We start from the raw sequence: 21,192 nt of genomic DNA, 5'->3' as shown, positions 1-21,192 counted from the left end.
ACAAATGTCTTGCAAAACTATGACTACAAAATTAAACAAGCACAAACTGTGCTAATCTATCTTTCAGATCGGAACAGCAACAAATACACCTACAAAAACTTGTATTTTGTGCCCACCTGAATAATAAAAGTTCCTGTATTTATGCATGCAATTTATTCAGTTTCTTAGTCCCTGTAGTATTCATTTTTACAAGGACTCCCACTGAATTCTTCTGGAAAAAAAATCTACTCCAGAAAATAATTATTAAATTGGTGTTGAATACAACATAATTACAAATAATTAAAAGAATATCTAAACATTACAGCAGAAGCTGAGGTCTGCTCCCTGGAAAGCCTCGTCTTACTGAAAATCAACTTAATTGGATTTAAAAAATTGCTAGCAAGACTTATTTTGTATGCTTAAAGTTAAAGAGGATTTGTTTCATTATTATTGTTGGAAATAGATATTCAGCAATGCATGTTTCCTCATAAAAGTGTATTCTTTGTTTTTCATTGGTATTTGTGCTGCTTATTTATTGATAAAGCATAAATAATGCAGATCACTGAACACAGTATTTTGCATTTTCCCAGAATTCAGCTTGTTGAACATTGCTGAAATTACTGAGAGCCAATAAATAAATAAACAAACAAATAAATAAATAAATAAACACTTTACTACAGCTGATAGGTATATATAATTGGGGAATATATTAACTTTAACATTTTTCAGTTGTTAGATTCCCTACTTATTAAGCCAGTGGTGTAGGTATTTCAATAAAAATAGAAGGGAAGCTTAAATAAGCTCTCATAGGAGCAATAGCCTCAAGTTAAATGTTAAATCTTAATAAAACTGTTTAGCATAATTTGATAGGATGAAAATAGAAGTGTTATTTGGCATTAAAATTAAATATTTTTTTCTTTAATCTTTATTCTGTGAAGTATTTGCATGATATGCAGCCAAGTCATCTTACAGGCAATTTATTATTCATACTTTAGTTCTATAATAATACAGTTCAATTTACTTTGTATTATGACAAATAAGATTCCTGAGAGTTCAGCTTAGCATTTTGTAGTATTTATAAGTGTGCTTGTTTCTTTGGTGTAAGGCTAGATTGGAAATGATTTGGAGACAAGGAAGCATGTCTATGACTTGTAGGCCAAAACTCTTCTTTCAACTAAAATATTCTTATTAACCTACACACACAGAATTAAAATTCTTCAATTGAGAAAAAACATTTTGAAATGCTGTTGCAAATTATGATAACAATTTGTTAAAATGTACAGCTTTAGCCTATGTCAAACTGTCCCTTCTAAAACATGTGTCCATCCTAAAGTACTTTAACATGTGTTCAAGGTTCATGAGCTTCAATGGTGCTTAAATATATGTTTAAGTACATTACTCAATATGAGTAATGGTAAGGCTCTTCAGTATTCAAAATAAAAATCTTCACTGAATAGCTGTGAAAGTTTAAATAATCCTTGAAGAATATATTTCATATCACAGTCTATATTCGCTGTGTTCCTAAGCTTAACAGAACAAAGCTGTGTAATGGAAACAGGATGCAGAGTTCTCGGTTCACCACTCCTGCTAAACTTCTGCAAAGAGCTGTTTCCAGTTATGGTGTTACGTGATGGCGAGAAGAACCACCGCCTGCTGCCTCCGAGAGTGGGTACAGCCCTCGCACGTCCACTCCTCTGGTACACTCCAGAGAAAGCTATGCCGTTGGTAGCAGGCTGACCGGGGTACTGTGGGAAGATGTGGGAAGGAATTGAATCCCTTCTGGGGATGGCTCCTTCCTTCTCACAAGGAAGAGTTCATCAAAACAGATGTAACAGACACGTTAAAAATCCATGGATTTGCTGGTGCTTTCTAACAAAGGAGGCAAACTGATATAGCTAACAGTGAGTAAAGACTTAGGTGATTTAGCCAGAAATTGACACTCAGATGTTCTGATGCACTTTAAAAGACAAGCAACCCAATGCAGAAAGAGATTTTTCTTAGAAAAAAAGACCAGTTTTGACCAGTTTCAAAAATGTAACACTGAAACAAACCATAGAAGCACCAAATTTACTTTCTTCTAAATCTAGTTTCAACACAGGATATCTGGCAGACAGAGTAAGTGGAACAAAGTTGACTGGGAGGTAAACATATATGAAATTCCTTATTCTAGACACTATCACCAATAAAACGGAATCAACAGAAATTACACAGGAGCGTAAGGTATGGTACTTAGATCACCTGTGTCCCAAAGTAGATGTAAAAAGGGCTACTTGTGCCTGCGTTTTCTAAAGCATTATTTGAAGCTCTTACCTTAACCCTATCCATACTGTTAAATTTATTTTTTACATCTCTGAATTTTACTGTACAGTACTTGTGGGATGTGCTCATAATCTCTACTACCATTGTGCAGCAACTGAGAAATAATGCTATATGGTGTGTTTTACACACCTTTCTTTTTACTGAATTTGTGACATTTAATAAACTTCAAACCTTGATGAACTGTTGAAAGGCCTTTCAATCTAGCATGACTACACAATTAAGTCTGAATACTATCGTGACTCAATGCTATTCTTTAATCTCTCTGAGAGCTACAGCACAGAGGTAAAGCTGTCGTTACTAATTCTGTAATAGACATCAAGGGAAGAATAAACAGAAGAAAGCTTACTTCAAAGACCAGCGTCTCATTAGTTGGTCCTGCTGCATATAGACTCTCTGGATGGTTAAAAGAGCGTTGATAATCAAAAACTGTTCCAGCAAAAGGGAACTTTCCTGGCCAGTCAATTGTCCAGTCTCCTGTTAGGTAATACTTTTTACTCAGGTTGCGCACTGCAAGATAGCTGGTTGAGATTTGCATTTCATGGAGATGTATACTGCGTGCTCCTGCTGGAATAGTGACCACAGCATAGTAGTCTGAAATGAAACAAGTAAGCAAAATTTTTTCAATTGCCATGCGGATAGAGATGGTTTACCGTTTTTCAGCCAGTTTGAAAGATATTGAAGATAGCTGTTCTGATCCACCAAAGTTACTTCATTTCCACAAGGAAAAAAAAATAAATCTGATTTTAACCCCCGATGCAGTCTGTAATCAGAGTAAATCAGAGGTATTTCAATTCCTGGAATTTTTCTTTGCAATTGAAGACAAGAAAAAGCAAGTTTACCTTAGAAAAATGCAGAACGGACTAATGGTAGTTTCACTGTAACTGTTTTATCATGTTTTCCCTGTAGTTTCCTGCAGTAGTTGGAAGGTACCACTTCAATCATGGGCAAGCTTTTTGAGGTGAGATGCACTGGGATGCAGAGAGTTCCCACAAAGCCCTATATATCACTACATCTCCTTCCTGTGACTCATTTCACTCTGAGCATTTAGAAACCTACTTCACTCTACAGTCAAATAAGATGCTACTGACAACCTTCAACACACACGGAACACAGCTCATTTTGCAGAGCATTAAGTTTAGCTTATTCTCCTAGTGTTGTATTTCTGTATTGCTATATCCTAAATGATTTCCTGGCATACCTCACTGTAGCATTGATATGTCTTACAATCATCAATAAATGGATCCTCAAAATACCTCTGTGGGTAAAGAAATATTTATTATCTCCATTTTATGCTTGAGAAACTGGAGTAAGGTGAGAGGATTTCACAATATGCCTGTGACAGTCCACTACAGGAAAGTCCACATCCTAGTGACTGGATCATCCATTGAATCAACTGGACTGCTTCCCATCAACTTAATTTAAAAATGGATGTGGAAATGATGTCACGTTTGGCATTATGCTGTGTATCACTTTTTATATATTCTATTGTCCCCTTCCAGTCAGAACTGTTGACCCACTTGCATGAATCTTAAAATATTTTTAAAGAGGAAATTCACACATAAAAGGAAAAAGTGGCTTAAGAAACAAGAGGAATGTCTGCAGATTAACTAACCAAGACTTATGTTCATAGCTTTCTTGTTACCAAGAAACAGCAGAAACGTGAACTCTTCTCTCACTCTCCCTGTGATTTTCAGTTCACATCTGGACTTTTAGACACTCCCTAATGAGCAAGGAGTCATATATATATTACATGGGGATACAGCAGAGCAACGAGTTGATGATCATGTGGAACAGTTTTCCTTACCATTAGCTTTGTGCTGGATCAAGTACTGGCCTTTAAAGAACTTGCATGTTGAATTATCTCCTTTACAAACTCCACAAGCATCCAGTACAGCTTTGGAACCAAGTCCATGATCACACCCTACTTGCTGCAACCAAAAGGCAGAAGTAAAGGACTCAGATACAAGGGAATTTGACGTAACAGCTGCATTTTCTATAAAGGAGTCAATTGCCCGCTTAAAAAAAAAAAGACATTAAGATTGTAAGAAACTTAATTATTATCTTACTTCACAAATTCCATCAATGCAAACATCGTATTTATTTGGCGAACACAAGGTTCCGTCCTTCACTTTGCTGGACATTGCAAAGAAAAAGTCAAAGTCTTCGGCTGTACAGTACAATTTACATCTGTCTTCCTCTGTGGAAAACAAACAAACAAACAAACAAAAAGACAAGGAAGTATTAGACCTGTGGCACAGTTTAAAAATGAACGAACAAAAAACTCCAAGTACCCAGCTGTTTCTACTTGTATCCTACATGACATTTGGCAGCTACAAGGATTAATTGTGTAGTGACTTATTAGGACCCCAAGATAGGCAAAATTACAGCCAAATACATTTTAAAACAACGTGTGGGTATAACAGTCCACACACTCACAGAATTACATGTAAGAATTCAACACCAATGTGAAAATGAGCATATTTATTAGCTTTACTGCTGTGGCTGTGACTTCAGCTCCACTTGTCCATAGTTTTAAGTTTATTGTAATAATGGTATTTAATGTTTAATTAAAATTTGAAAAAGGTATGATTGCTCAAATGGTGTGTTCAGATGGAAGATAGGACAAGGGTGAGGTTTTCCCCTAACAAAAGCACTTTTCCTTTAAAAATGCCAGACCACTGTCAATCTAATTTATTCTTATGCACAGATAGTATATTGTGCTTATAAAGGGCTGATAAATTCTACATAGACAAACACAATGATGCTATTGTGGATTTTGGCACAGTTGCTGAAATACAGTTTTAATACAATAGTGCAACAAATAAAGCAATGTAAAATTTTCAGGAACATGAAATTGGATTTAAAGTGGTATCCTTTTATTCTTAAATAAACAGCTGGATTTTCAATAGCATGTAGCACTTAACTTGTTCTACAGAGGCAAGGCATCTGTAGCAGTTTTGAGAACAAGATCATACTTTCAGCAGTATATAGATCTTGGGGGATATTTTGAAAAGCAGTTAAAGAGAATAAAGACAGGCATTTTCAATTTCAGCATCACTTGGGAATTTCTTGCTTTTGAAAAGGATGCCCTCTGACCCTAATTTAAACTTTTACTAAACACAGTCTTAAAACCAATGTAGGCTACATTAACTTCTGTTAAATGAAGTATTATTCCCCCAATAATGTAGCATCCATTGTTACATGCTGCGAAACTGTATTTCCTCATTCCTCTATTCACAATGGCTGTTAGGACACAGACTTCTAAATAGCAACTGAAATGTCTGCAAAATCTTTTAAAGAAATTATAATCAGGGTATGAATAGGTTATGGGGGTGTGTATACTTAATGGAATTGAAAACAAATTTGTGCAGGTTGTAAACAAAGCAGCTACAATGTGATATAATCCAGTGACTTTTCTTTAAGTAGCAGCAATTGTATATATAAACTGACTTTCAAACTGCAGCAAATGCTTGCTGTAATTGATTAAAATGAACACTGATGCAAACCATTTGCAAAACTAAGGTGCATAAATTAAAAATAAATTTTAAATCTACAAAAGACAAACAAGAGTTATTGAGACCTGAATTTTATAAAGATCTCTTAGTAAAAGATAACTTTAAAAAAACGTATGCCTGTACATTATTTGTTTTTCTAATTCTTAAGGGACTGTACCAGTAGAAAAGTCAGAAGTTTGATTTATTGTTACATTTTGAAATCTGAGAACATTCCAAAGGAAGGAAGATTCTGGTAGTGTTACTGTAGAAGCTCACATTTCCCATGCTGAAGAATCCATGGAATTTTTTTTTGTTTTCTATTGTTTTGTTTTTATACTAAAACATATGTAATATAAAAGAAAGGGCTAGCAACAGCTGGGGAGTCATGCTAAGGACAAAAGTTTAAATTCACAACCAAAATGAACTCTGCATGTTCATACAGGTGGTATCACATAAGAGCCGGATTCAACTATGCTGGAAAGCAAACATATCTCAAATAAGCCAACTCAATTTCTATTTGCTTACATCACGGTGTTATTTGCCTAAAGAATATGGATGATTTTCAGCTGGTAGCATACTTCCTGCAATGGCCTTTGTCCATCAGAGCTGTGGCATAATTACCTTCCACTTTAGTGTATGGCTTCCATTTGTAGTACCATCCCCGGAAAGGTTTGCTGTTATATTCTGCACACTGCTGGGCACGGAAGTCCAAACTATTTGCTGGACATGGCTGAGTATTACAAAGTTGATAAATACGACTGGAACCTTGGCAGAATTTGCCACCATACTGTGGCCTAAAAAAAAAAAAGAAAAAAAAAATCATTTGCAGCACTTACTTTTTATGTGATTGGCACATGTTACATGCACATTAACAGAGAAAATGAGAGAATGTGTTATCTCAGGAGATCAGTATTTCTTATACAAACCATTAATTTTCGTAGTTGTTAAAACCCAGCAAAGCAGTTGCCATGAATTATCTAGTTGGATCACTGCAAACTCAGCAAAGATGCAAACATCTAGAGGTGAATCATGTGTTCACTAATTAAAATTTATAGCTATTTTGTATTGGCTGGTTTCAGTCTTGCTAATATAGCTATTTTTACTCCGTTATAACCCAGGAAGGAACATGTGCAAAGAATTACACATCACAATAAGAGTTAATAAAGAATAACATAGCACTGGTCAATCATAATCAAAATGAATAATGACATTTGGTTGTTCATTTATTTTGTAAATCGTTTTGAAAAAGTGTGCTTTTAAACAAAGGAAGCAGGACTACACATAGTTGCCCTGCTCTACGATACCATTGACATTCATGAACAACTTTAAATATGTCACGACTGCTTCAGCAAACCTTACTTGGGTGTTTCCCTTAATTTTGGAGAGAATGAAAAGAACATATTCTGTTGCTTTGCTTTGCATAACTCATCTTATGTTATCAGAATTATATATATATTACTATTTGGTCTATGTCTGTGACTGTAAGCTGATTTAAAATGCAAGAATTGCTCTTTTTAAAGTGGCGGAGAGACCCTGCAAACCGATGAGATACGTATTCACTCACTTCCTTATTCCTTATGGATCTCCTAAAAATCCACTTATGTTATTTTTGCAGTTCCACAATACTCAGATATACTTCTGCAAGTACTGAGCCAAGTCTTTAAAACCCCAAACTCTAAGAACTGTGTGATATCTGTTTGTGATATTATGCTATTTGTTGCATCGAGTGAAAAAAAAAAAAAAAAAAAAAAAGAAAAGAGAAAAAAAAAGCGAGAATTCTGCAGCTGCATACATTTATATTATGATTTTTTAAAAATTGGGGAACATACATGCTTGGGAAACAAGATCTTTCAGTGGATGGCATAACAATGTTACACACATACTACAGACAAAAATGAAAATAAAATATATCAGGTAATAAAAATATTATTTTAGTCAAGTTATTACTTATTTAATAATAATCATTATTTAAGATATATTTAAATGTAAAATACCATTAAATTTAAATATATATTATTTATAGTTAACTATATAGCTAGTATAAAAGATACAGTTGTAACAAGTGTAATCACATTTGTTTGTTTAAAGCTTCAAACAGTATGCTGTAACCCTGTATCAAGTATCTCATGCAACTTTTAACATGCATCTGTCTGGGAAGTAATATGGAGAAAGCTTGGTGCAACATGGGTGAGAAAAACCACATACATTTTATTTTTACACTATTCCGTATTGTAAATTTTAATTCCCACACATCTAACCCACTAACTAAGCCGGAGCTTGGTCTTCATGTTTTAAATCAGCTTCAAATGTACACAATACCTCACAATACCTGGCTTCTCCAGAATTCTGGGCTACAAAATAGTTTCTCCAAGGAAGAGGCGTAAACCCTCTGCTGTGCCGTTTAAAACTGGGCTAAAGCACCAGAGAAATGTGTTGTGGAAAAAGCACTTCCATTGACCTTTCTTGAGGTCATCTACTTGAGGTCAACTACACTGACACTGGGTACAGCAGCAAAGCTCTTAAAAAGAGTCGGATTTTCCATACTAGCTGGTGGCAATTCAGTCTTTGAAGGGCAGGGAGGATATGAATTATCAGTGAAGTCAGTTATTTGTGCAGCTGGGGGGAGCCTGGAGTTTCGGCAGCCAAGTGTTGGGTCCTTACTCAATTCTCTACAGTCTTTCTTTACAGCTTCAGCACATGTATGATTTCTGAATTCCTTCAACCCCAGTGAACAAATCTGCTTTAGTGGAAGGAAAAGAAGCAACCTCCTTCCAAGTACATGCCACCAAATAAGCAATATAATTGAATTATTTATGGCTAAATCGTGATTTCTAGCCACAGGCTTGTATTTAAGGATGGTATAAAATTCCACCGAACTAGGGGAGCACTGAAAGAGGCATTCTGTTTCTCAACTCTGTTCCAGCATTTTAATATTACAGTACATTCCCATTACTGAAGCCATTGGCCAGAGAATTGATGGAAACATCTCCACCTTCATTTTTTACCAACCAGATGTCAGCTGAGTAATTCACAGGAAAATAGATGTAGGACTACAAAACCAAATTTCAGATAAAAGGACTCTTATTGACACTGATAAAGTCACGCTTTTGTTGTGATGTTTATACCAACAGCTTTTGGCTTCAGACTAACAGCTCTTTGAGTATAACCATGCTCAGATGTGAAAAAAAAAAAAGGTATTCCAATATTTTTATAGTAGTATAGTACACCTAATGCAGATACAGCATAAACTTTCATAGGTGTACCTTCCCAACTTTGGCACGTACTGGTAAAGATCCCTGCATGAATAAATGGAATAAATGCTGTTGAGAAAGCCCAGCACAGTCTCCAAAGAATGAATTGTAAAAGGAGTATAAGTACAAAGCTGCCAACTTCATATAAGACTCAAATATTAAAATGCTACACGTGTAGCGTAAATAAATTCTACAGTACCCTTAATGGAATGCACTTAAAGATCAACGAAAGAAACTAAAATGGCTATTCACTGGAATGTAACAGAGAGTGTAAAATCCTGAAAAAAAAATAATTAAGGAAAATAAGGAAAATATTTCATGCATTATAAAGGGAATGAGACTGAAATTTCTGGACTCCTATTTTTTCATGTTTTGTAATCATTTAAATTGAAGTGAGGACATTTCTGCTCATATTATGACCATATTATGACAATATCACAAAGCTAGACAATTGTTTTCTGCATGAATTCAAAAGATCTTTCACAATCTTCCTTTTTATTAATGCTTTCAATGGCATCATAATTTTACACGGGCTTACATCTGCATTGTCTTTACTCACAGCTATTGTACAGAAAAGATTAAAAAAGAGATGTTGAAGACATTTTATTGATTTAGTCTTTTGTTTATATACATGCTAAAACTCCATTCTACTTCTGCTTCTACTGAACAATGTGCTATTGTGAAGTGGGTAGGATGCAGTCCCACAGATACAACTTAGGTATTAATTCAAATCTCTTGGGTGCTCTTCAGGTTCTTTCCCAGCTAAACTATTAAATTATGTAATCTATTTCTATCTTGGAAAAGTACCCCAGTTGTAAAATGTTGTGATTTATGAAAACCAGATCCATGAAATTACACTGGGACAATTTATAGACACATAATTATTTTAGCAAATTGTCATAACCCTGTGTTCTACAGATGACCTCCATAGGTGTCTGCTATTATGAATTTGTACATAACTGAGATGGTAATTCAGGAGCCGTATCCAGAGCTGTTTGGGTGTGGTCACGACGTCCAACTTATTAGTATCAAGAGAAAGGGAATTGAATTGTTTGGATATCATTTTCAAGAGGGGAATTTCCCATGCTAACACAGATAATAAGTATTTCATAAGCAGCAGTCTGAAGCTGTATTAGCTGTATTACCTGTCTAAGCTCTTAAATAAGGCGTGTCACCATTAACATCATGAGAAACCTAGAAATCCCCCCCAATTCTCCTGTAAGAAAGTCCAGTCAGTTCTTCAGAGATCCACAGCCCCTATCATAATCTCTTGTAGAAATACGTATTATTTATTGTCGTTCTCAGAATTTTGCTATCCAAAATCTTCTGTCAGATTTATGAACAAAAACATTAGCTCCTACACAAACCTGGATTAGGAAAACTGACATAAATATCTTACATATGAAATAATACGCATATATATATTGAGATATCTAAACATCTGAAATATATTTCAGAAGTTCAGAAAGAAAGGAATCATTATGCTTTGTTTATGTGTAGTTTTAGAAGTGAACAATGAACAGTCAGTAGGTTATAAATCTTTCCATGTGGTTTAACATTGAAAATGGATAGGATTCCACTTTTATATAAAAGTGCTGTGATGTGAAATACAGTTACCTGGATATCCATTCACTGTTGTATATTGATGTGTAGATGGCTTGTTTATAGTCTGTAATTTCATCACTCTAACTCTGAGAGAGATTTATAGTATATTCTTCTTGCTCTAACTGGATTATTACTAATGTAATAAAATTTAATTTTTTTAGAGAGACAGTACAGTTCTGGTATCAAGCCTTACATGGTTACATCAAGTCTTACATCAGGTCTTACTGAAATTAGAACAGATAGATCACTCTGGGTACAAGTTTTAAATATATGCTACAGTAACAGACACATTGCAAGTTAAAGAGCTTTTGTGTTAACATAATTTGAAATCATTATTAGTTATTATTGTAAGCCAAACCGAAACATTCCAACTAGTGGGCATTCTTCTGTCTTGCATGGAGAGCAAGAGAAGGCTTATAAATCAATGCAAAGAACAAGGTACATACATGCAAATTCAGCAGGAAAAACAGAGACCAACATAAGAAAACCAGAATATATATATATGACACATAATTGAGAATCTCTACTCTCGTGCTAACGATTTTTCATTAAAAAATGAAACTATCCAAGCAATTTTGTTATCAAAAACCACAGAGAGACAACAGAAAAGGTTGAGAATGCCCTGCTATGGATCTGCAAAGACTGACTGATGAAGGATAATAAAGACTATTTTAACTAACTTGAGTTTTCCTATAACATAGTATATGAAGCATGGATATTACTACTGGAGCACTGTGCAATAGGTGTGAGGCTTCTTTACAGGCTCATATAAACTGTGTCATATTTTCTCTATTCTTTATTACTGCAGTTTAAGTGCTGTTTTTATTGTGTGCAATGAAGAATACATGTGTATATGCCTGTTAAAGTTTTGTATGAAATAAAACAGTGACATCATTTTTTTCTACTAAGTTAGAAAAGATTCTGGCCTGATAACATTTTACTTCTACTATGAAATAGTATTGGAAGGAATAGTAGCATGTACAGTGATAAGACGTTCACTAGAGGAACATGCTAGAAATGTCTTATGAGTTAGCATACAATACCATAGTTCAGCAACTTTATTCTGACTTGTGAAACATAAAAGAATACAAGAATATGACAGACATACAAAGTCATAAATCTAGAACCATTTTGATACTGACTTTAAATGTCTTTGGTTTATTATTCTGGACAGTATGATCTCATCAGAAGCCTTAAATTACAGTTAAATTATTAGGTGTGAATATGTCTGTGTGGCATTTCTTTACTGCAGCAGGTGTTAGATAAACTGCAGTGTTACAAAATAAATTCAAAAATTCAGAGTGGATAGATGTTACAGTGTTCTAGCAGTCTTTTGACAGCCACTACTTTCTTCTAGTGGACAGAACATATTTCTGTTCTTTAGATACTGACTGGTCATAATGGACATGAAAGAATGGTCTAAGAAGCATTACACACATATCATTTCCCTACAGAAATGGACTCTATTTGTTTTGTTTTAATAACATAAATAGCATAAAAATAATACCTTTTTCATATCTATGTCTTACTTTGGATTGTTGCAGTGTCTTTCTTGATATGTGATCCCACCTCCGCAAGTCCGAGTGCACTGTGACCACTCAGACCAGGCAGACCATTCACCATTTACAGGCTTGGGTCCATGATCACCATATTTGACACACTGTCCTCTTCGACACCACTGCCAAAAGAATGCCAAAAAATATCCCATCAGAGTTAGTGGTACCTAGTAGGTGCAAAAGAAAAGAAAAAAAGAATGGACATTTAAAAGCTCTAGCGCTTTACCCTAAGAAATCTACGGTCACCCAATGAACTCAATGATATAGTTCACAGTACAACAAGGACTCTGAAGTAGGAGATTGGTCAACATGATGGTATAGATAAATAGTGGCCTTAAATTTGTCCAAGCTCTGATTCATGATCTCTGAAGCACAAATTTTCAAAACTGTTCTTTTGGAGAGTATCTTTTTGGGTTATCTTCCCCAAAAAAACATGTTATTTGATGGTCTTGGTTTGTCAGAACCTCAAAATCTCCCATGTAATTTAAAAATAGCCTGCTAAAATTCTGCTAAAATTTCTCTCCTTTTATCATTCACTTATGAAATATTATACAAAGAGAAAAAGCGAAACATTTTGCTTTTTCAGAACATTTGTCAGTAACTTGAAAATCAAAACAATATTCTATTGAAACAAACATTACAGCAAAATAAAATATTTTGTGTAATTATAGATTATTAAAATAGAGTTCAACTATAGCAAATAGCCATGTTCTAGTAATGATCATTAATGATAATACGCATGATGGCCTTAGTTTCTACACCAAGTATTATGGCTTAAGAAATATTTATATCAAAATGGAATTTGAAGTCTTGATCTAATTCCTGTTATAATTAATGGATTATTTTTTTTGTTGATTTAGATTTTCTAGATGTATCTTATTCTATAGCTCGACGGGAGAGGCATCACTACCTACAATCAAATAGACACCACTGTGAGGACAAGTCCTGACTATGTATTGCAGTGCAATCTTCTACAGAGCAATAGGTAAGTCCATGATACAAAACCTGGGGTGGTCTGGATAAAGGTGGTTTTGAGGGGAGCTAGTATTTAACCCAATACAATCTAAAACCAAGATAGAATGACATCCTATTTAAAAGAACTTACCATACTTATACCACAAGCTGTTCCCTCTGCTGCTGGCATGAACTTAGTCTCACATCTGTGACCTACTTTGTGACACCAGAGAGATTTGCATATATCCTGAAAAGAGAAAGAAAAAAGTACTTATCATAGAACTCATAATTCCTATTATGTCTTGGTGTTTAGAAAAAGTAACAAATGATATATGCCTTTGCTACCATATAAGCCATATAGACAAAAATTTCTGCATTTAGAATATCCAGAGTTTAAGATTCATAGCACAGCCATATGCTGTATATTGCCTTCATGTTTATGCACCATTTCACCATATACATATTTTTTACTATTTTGAGTGTGAGACTATGCTAAAAAAAATTGTGTTAAAATGTTAAAGGCTAAAATTAAAACAAGTCTGCAGGGACAACAAAGCTGAACAGATTTTCTAAAACATGGGAGGTGGCTGGAAACAGTCTTTTCCCAATGCAGTTCACTCTCATCTCTTTTTAGCTGTTGAAGAAACACTGCTTGCATCAACTGATAAATATGGTGAATATAAAATAAATCAAAAATTTCCATAATAATAATGTGAGTAAAAGAAATGACAACACTTTTCAGAATGACCACTCTGGATTATTTCACAAAATGTCTTCTCTGAGGAGGCCAGCAAGGACTGTAATAGTCACTATAATAAAGGGTTAATCTAAATTAATCCTTCATCACAGAGTCAGAAGTTCCATTTTTATTGTTCTTAAATGACTCTATAGATCTTTTCCAGGCTTCCACATCAATGCACAGGAGTAAAACAAAACACAAGAAGCTTAGTCCTTTTACCACCCTCATCCCTCATGAAAGTTTTGATCAAAGCTCTACTGCCTGCTAATGTCCATAAGCATAGTAGGCAAGGGCTCAGGGGTCTAATGTATCCAACTGCACACCTTCTGACTCACAGAAAGCACAAATTTCCTTCTGAAACACCTCAGGAATGGTGATATTCCTCAAAGGAGGCCAGTGCCTTCAAAGCAAATTGCCAAGCAAGATAAAGTAGAGAAATAGCCCCGGGCTCTGGAGAACAGTGTTACTTCTACTTATAGAATGCTGCAGTTCCCTAATATAATTTTAACTTTCCACAAGGATATCAATAGGTACCTTTACAAAGCTGAGGTTGCACACTTTCGCTTTCATTCCAAATTGCCATTTGCACTGGGTATCTGCATCATAGATCTGCCCAGGCAGTTTGTCAGGGTATTTATACTGTCCTGTTTGCTTCGGTTCATCAATCAGACAGGCAGCTTGAGCTGTACTATAATGAGAATGTATAGTGATTATGACTAAGGTCTTTAAATCACAACATTTTAATTTGCTACAGAACAGCAAAAACATATAGTATGGTATACAGTACTTTTAATTAGCTTTATAGTCATGTACTGAGATAAGAATATATGCTTGCAGGAGCCAAAAGATCTTGACATCTTGTTGGTAGCCTGACCTGCAAACTTTTAAGGAAGCAGGAATTTCCAGGCTTTGGGACTGTTGTGACAGGAAAAAAAATTATACCAAAGTATTTTGCTCCCTTTATTTGTATGTAAAAAGATCAAGGTAATCTGGTCTGCTTCTTTCCCTTAAATAGATTCCCAAAATCAGGAATCAAGAGTCAACATGGACACTGTCTCACTTCAGCATTCACTTCAAGTGGATCAACAAACAGAAGCCTTCTGTGGCTTGTGTGCTTTGGGTTGGCTGGGTCTAGCTTAAGACCAAAGGTACACTTTGGTCTGCTTTTTATTTCCTTTATGTGTGCTTGAGAAGCCATGTGTATGGAAGGTAACCCTATGCTAGATAGATCTTCCAAGTGTAAGTCTGTTGGACCATACTGCATGCTGGAGGGCTTATGAGTTTTTTTCAATTTGCATTTTGCTTGTGTAAGCTGAATATGCTGCATCATTGGAGCACACAAAGTCACCAAAACTCTGTCACCTTTCCTATCCATTGCTCTAAGATAATAATTTGAAACCAAGTACTGAATAATTTGAAACCAAGAAACTGAAATATGTAGGAATTCGATTCTTACTTCAGAGAATTAACATCTACAATGCCCTTACTGGATCTGGGTCTTAGTACCACTTACACATTTTTACATAATGATACATAGTCTACCCATGTACAGCAAATAAAACGAAAATTTGGCAAGAAAGGACTGCAATTCTGATGACATTAAGCTCAGAAAAATGCAGCTCCTTTAAAAGCATCACTGAGTAGTACCAACACCCTGGAGAAGTTAACTGGCATCTTTCTCTTTTTAAATTTTTTTTTAACCAGAAGCAGTGTATGAAAAACTTAAAATGTCCTTACTCATGCCATGAGCTAGATCAAGAGAGAAACTCTAGGGAGAAAGGCAACTGATGTTAATTTACATTTTGCAATGACTTCGGCACTACTGTGTCAGCTCTCTGTGTTCACTTCCTGCTAATTCTCTACTGACAGGAATGCCTGGGAAAGAATGATATGCCAGCCGTTATTACTGGGTATTCATGGAGGGTGAAATTTGTTGTTTTGAAGTGAGGCAGGAAAAAGACACTTATATTGCACAGAGAAGTTGTGGATGGCCCATACCTGGAGGTGTTCAAGACCAGGTTGGATGAGGCCCTGGGCAACCTGATCTACTGAGCAGCATCTCTGCCCATGGCAGGAGGTTGGAACCAGATGGTCTTTAAAGACCCTTCCAACCCAAGCCATTTTATGATTCCACGGCTCTCTGATTCTATACCATACCACCAATACACCTCAGATGTCCAAGTGTGCAGGCTCAAATAGTATACTGGTTTAAGCACATTTTAAAAGAGGTAAATTTCACACCTATGTAATTTTTATGTCTGTTCAAGAGTTCAAGGCCATTTACTAAGATACATTCCCTGACACTGGTCCAGATTAACATCTGACCTACCTGAGAAATTTATTGAGATACTGCCTGCTGCATACAGACCAAGAAAACACACCATTGTTTCCTGTAAGTGTAGGAGACATAATATTGCCCTCAGCTTTTCTGCAAGGATTTCCTTCTCCATCATGAATCATACCAAAGCTGAAAAAGAATCATACACGAGAGTGAAAAATTACATTAACCAGAAGCAAGACACAATTTGTGGCAGAAGAAACACATTACAGTCAACACCTCTGTGTTTGAATTCCACAAAAGGATGAACACATATGCACAAACCACCATTCAAATGACTATTAGGATAAAACTAGTTCCAGTTAATAGCATTCAGACTTTACTGTCATCATGCACTTGTATGATTAGAAAAAAATAGTCATTTTTCAAGAAAGATGGTGATGGACAGGAGCTCTGCAATGTGAACTGATGACAAGGCATTGCCATCTAATTACCAGAGTTACAGACTGTTTCAGAAGTTTTACAGTTCAACCATTGGTCTTTTTTTCATGAAGTTGTGCCTGTTTGTTGTATCATGAATTGCCAGTGAAAAATTCTATCTAATATCCACTTTATAGCTTTATATGTCCACCTTGTTGGACATCCCATAACAAGCCAAGAACTGAATTTACTTGGAGTCAACTGTGTCTTGGAAGGAACTCCTAGGGGCAATGGGGGTGGGGGGAGGTGGGGAGGAATATTATACTGTCTATAGTAAGCCTGCTCTCCAGATAACCAGATGATGAATTTCTTGCAAAATCATGGTGAAAGAGAAATATTCTGAAAAGTTCAATTCACAGCTATAGGTATATGTTTTTGCAGCCTTTGTCAAATGGGGCCAATCAATGCCAAAATCAGATTTATACTCCAGGTGCCCTATTTTCATGTCTCCAAAATGCAAAGTACCTTATAGGAAAAAAAAAAAAAGGCTAAACAAACAAACAAAAAAGTGACTAATGAGTTGTGTGGATAATTGCAGCAGAGAGATTACCCCAGATTGATTTTTCCTCAATGTGCTCTCTCATCTCTCTTGTTTATAAGCAATAATAAGCAATAATAAAAGCCACATTGAAAATGATAAATGATGTGGAGCTTATGGTTATAATAAATTTAATTTTCAGACTTTATTTCACTGCTTTATATTTACTCACTGTACAGGACATCTGTGGATTTCAATGTGTTTTGAATAGAAATTTCAAAATCTGTTACATCTACATTGTAGTACATTGGCGACTTTATGAATGCAATGTGTGCACATTCAGGGAATATCTAATTTACTGGGCATGATCCTCTACTATTTTAAATCATTGCAGGCTCATCAGAGTTGCATGTGTTGCCACCAACTGAGGATCCAAGCTTTCTAAAATATATGTCTCATTCTATAAATGGACAAAAAAATGCCAACTGAGCAAATATGTTATAATCCTTTATAAAATACTAACTTTGTTCACATGCATTACAGCCAACAGATCCACAGTTTTAACACCCACTCACTCAATGGGCTCTGAACTCCCAAAGGAAACGTTAAGCTTTCAGGTAAAAACACAAACTACTTAAATAAAACCATAAAAAGTGTGTAACAATTGAAGCTACTCAGTGGATGACAGTGTGATCTATACACTATACAATACCCTCTCAATAAGAAATACTTGGATTAATATATTCACAGTGGACCTCAGCACCTATAGTATGGTCACAGTCATACAGCAAGACTTTGTATTTATCTGCATCCATATTAATATGAGATCAATGCAAAACAGTCAAATCACTCCATTTATTTTACTGAAGTGGTTAGCGGTACCAATCCTATATTTGAATTGAAGTTTCTCCTAAAAATTCTGAGTTGGTACAGTCAGGAGAGAACTCTCTGAAATGACACTTGACTTTCAAAGACACACAACAGACATTTAATGAGCGGAATAAGAAAACTCCAGGAAATGTCCTGTATGCATCATCCTGTCAGATAAGAACCATGGTCTGAACCTTCAGTAATTGCCACAGGGAACCACTTTTTCTCCAGGACCAGAGCACAGCCTGAAAGCACTTCTTAACCTGTTATATAAACACTGATGATCAATAGATGAGATCCTAAATTTTCAAAATTGCACTAAATTACCTTACACCTTGACATAATGAATCATGTACCGTTTCCAAAGCCGCATGTTGCATGCTGATTGTTAGGATTGCCAGACAATAATTCTGAGAACATTTTTCTTCCACAAATCTCTGTATCACAGAGACCAAGTTCTATCATTTTACACTTCATATTAGGTAGTCTCAAGGATATGAATATGAACAGATGCTAAGAGTTTGTACCTGAGGCAGCTGTTTTCTAGCAGATAAGATGCATTTCATTAGACAGGAGTATGGAAATATACCAAGAAGCTCCATAATATAAGAGGCTCCCCAGGGAAGTGGTCACTGCACCGAGCCTGTCTGAATTTAAGAAGAGATTGGACTGTGCACTTAGTCACATGGTCTGAACTTTTGGGTAGACCTGTGCGGTGTCAAGAGTTGGACTTGATGATCCTTAAGGGTCCCTTCCAACTCAGGATATTCTATGATTCTATGAATCAATGGCAGTGGTGAAAAAAGAGAAAAAAAAAACAACCAACCAAAAAAAGTATTTAAGAGGTTCCAAGTATAATCTCTAAAAGTGAATAAAACAAACAAGAAGGAGATTAAACTACTAAAGGAGATAATTCTTGAAAAATAAGCTTTGAGCCTGATTCTCTCCCTCATACTGATCGAAGGGCATTAAAATTCTACTGAGCTCAGTGAAACTGCATTAGTGTGCCATGAGGATGAAGCCATATACATTTTACATATTTGGTCCCACTGAAAGCATTGGCTCAGTTCCCATGGGCTTCACAAGTAGCTGGATTATTCTTTAATTCCTTGTTTCCCTTCAGACCTGTGAAAGGGTCACTCATGTAGACATTAGGTCATAGTATATACTGTAGAGTGCATCCGTACAATGAAAATTAAATAGTCCTGATTCAGTCATGCAGAATCAGAAGGATTCATGCCTTGAGCAAACAGCAGAATATAGTTGCGCTGCTTTTGAAGGATATTACGCGCACAAATGTTGCTGTACAGAATAATGATCCTATGTCAGTGTTTTCTCTAAGCCTTGATTTCAGGTTTGTTCCACATTGAGAAGATATATTTCTATACCACCAGCGGTTAGTTAGAATCCAACTTGAGTTATGCTGGAAGTGAAAGTCAAAAACATGTAAAAAGTTGTGAAAAGGAATTAAAAGGTATCTGGAGAAAATAGGACAGTAAAAGCTATTTGTCTTCTTTAGATCTTAATTCAAAAATTCAGAGAATAGCTGAAGCTCCACAGAAGACTACCAATTGTGCCTGAGAGACAGAAGTTAGGAAAATGACACTCTTATTACCATAGAAATCAAATGGAAATCCAATGGATGTATCTACAGAAAGGCTAAAACTGCCACACAGGTTGTTCATAACCAATACATCGAAAAATAAAAATACAATACAAGCTCCATGGGTGTCTATAGATGCTGTCTATATTCTAATAATTGCTCTCTGTGATTCATGGCTAGCTGATTTATATTAATTGATGCTGTGTTTCCATTCACTTACACATTTATTTATAGAAGGAGTAGGTAAGACTCGTGAAAAATAACTTACTTGTGTCCAGATTCATGAGCAATTGTAAAAGCCAGTCCAAGGCCTGTATCTTCGTTAATGGTGCAACTACGATATTTGCTGCACATACCACTGATAGGTGCAAATCCTGAAAGAAGGAAATGGTAGAAGAGGTTGTTCCTCTACAGAATGCTAAGTACATACATCATCTACACTGTTCCTAATAAGCTGCTCCTACTGTGTTGCATGAAGATGCAAGATGGCTATCTACTTCATCAGTTTTATCATCTAAGAATTAAAGCAGACTTTTATTTGACAATAAAGGGACTCCTATATAAGAAGTTAATGCAAATCAAACCTAACCCTCCAAAATGCAGTTTACTGGTACAGATTATTCTTAAATAAAATAAAATAAAATAAAATAAAATAAAATAAAATAAAATAAAATAAAATAAAATAAAATAAAATAAAATAAAATAAAATAAATCAGAGTGGCTCAGAATTATTTCAAAATCTCAAATATTCCTTGAAGAGGTGACAATCCAGAAGGATGTTTTCAGACAGCTTATCTGTCCACTTTTGCTGGGAATATTCTGGAAATATTCTTTTTCTTCTAGGTAACTCAAAGAAATATATGTAATAATAATACAGCTCTTTCCTGTTCAAGAAGTTTAACATTATAAATTGGCCTTTGTTATTTGTTTTTTAAACAAATTTAAGTTATTAAATAAACAAATTTTAAAAGTTATTTGAAAACATTTCAGTCTCTGTGAATCGAGATGCTGCATCCACGAGTTTCTCAGAACTCTGTTTGAGAAACTGTTTTTTTATCATACCTAAAGTATCACAAGGCTCGTTTTTCCAAGAGCAGATATCAAAACCCGTAAGCAAGATGGCATGGTCATGGCGCTTTCCATTCTTCCCAACCAGAGCAGATTGCCATTGACAAAAGCTGTTCAGTGACTGGTCTGCATGGTGGTTAATCAGTAATCCACCCTGTAGGTATTTCACAGACACAGAAAGAAGGTGCTTTCATCAAAACTTGAGAAAGGTGCTTGAAGGAAGAAGAGTTGGTTAGGGAAAAGAGAATTATTTTTGTTTGCATTTTTTCTATGTGAACTTATGCAATCCTGTATTTACTATTTGTGATGACCAATTCAGTTGATGAATTAATCTATTAGAATTATAAAATAAAACTGAAGCATTCACCAGACACAGATATTTTCAAAGTCAGCAGTTGAAATACAATAAATAGAGATTTGATTCCTGATAAAACTGAATACCAAAATATTTTTAACCTTGTGATTAAAATTTTTGGAGATTTTGGTGAAGGAAAAATATTATCCAAGTAAATTAACCC

General features: G+C 35.3%; 1 protein-coding gene and 1 long non-coding RNA gene across 7 annotated transcripts in view; one reads left to right on the top strand and one right to left on the bottom strand.

Annotated features, from left to right (window-relative positions):
• Positions 1-21,192, bottom strand: part of ADAMTS18 (ADAM metallopeptidase with thrombospondin type 1 motif 18) — a 78,620-nt gene that overhangs the window by 24,838 nt on the left and 32,590 nt on the right. For 4 of the 6 annotated variants that reach the window (XM_068693395.1, XM_068693399.1, XM_068693397.1 and 1 more), the window contains 10 exons: positions 20,669-20,828; positions 19,875-19,980; positions 16,227-16,364; positions 14,432-14,585; positions 13,310-13,405; positions 12,178-12,371; positions 6,414-6,586; positions 4,365-4,495; positions 4,103-4,226; positions 2,645-2,889 (listed from right to left, as the gene is read on the bottom strand). In XM_068693395.1, coding sequence (XP_068549496.1) covers positions 2,645-2,889; positions 4,103-4,226; positions 4,365-4,495; positions 6,414-6,586; positions 12,178-12,371; positions 13,310-13,405; positions 14,432-14,585; positions 16,227-16,364; positions 19,875-19,980; positions 20,669-20,828 — 1,521 coding nt within the window. The remainder of the gene's footprint in view (positions 1-2,644; positions 2,890-4,102; positions 4,227-4,364; positions 4,496-6,413; positions 6,587-12,177; positions 12,372-13,309; positions 13,406-14,431; positions 14,586-16,226; positions 16,365-19,874; positions 19,981-20,668; positions 20,829-21,192) is intronic. The other 2 variants (XM_068693396.1, XM_068693398.1) reach the window with 1 other exon arrangement.
• Positions 1-21,192, top strand: part of LOC137861847 (uncharacterized) — a 142,784-nt gene that overhangs the window by 120,242 nt on the left and 1,350 nt on the right. Inside the window, exon 3 of the long non-coding RNA XR_011099887.1 lies at positions 13,065-13,189. This is a non-coding gene — a long non-coding RNA (uncharacterized lncRNA). The remainder of the gene's footprint in view (positions 1-13,064; positions 13,190-21,192) is intronic.

Source organism: Anas acuta, chromosome 10 (genome assembly GCF_963932015.1).
Source record: "Anas acuta chromosome 10, bAnaAcu1.1, whole genome shotgun sequence".
NCBI classification, from domain to species: domain Eukaryota; kingdom Metazoa; phylum Chordata; class Aves; order Anseriformes; family Anatidae; genus Anas; species Anas acuta.
Note: the sequence above shows the minus strand (reverse complement) of the source record. Positions and strands in the feature narration are given on the sequence as shown.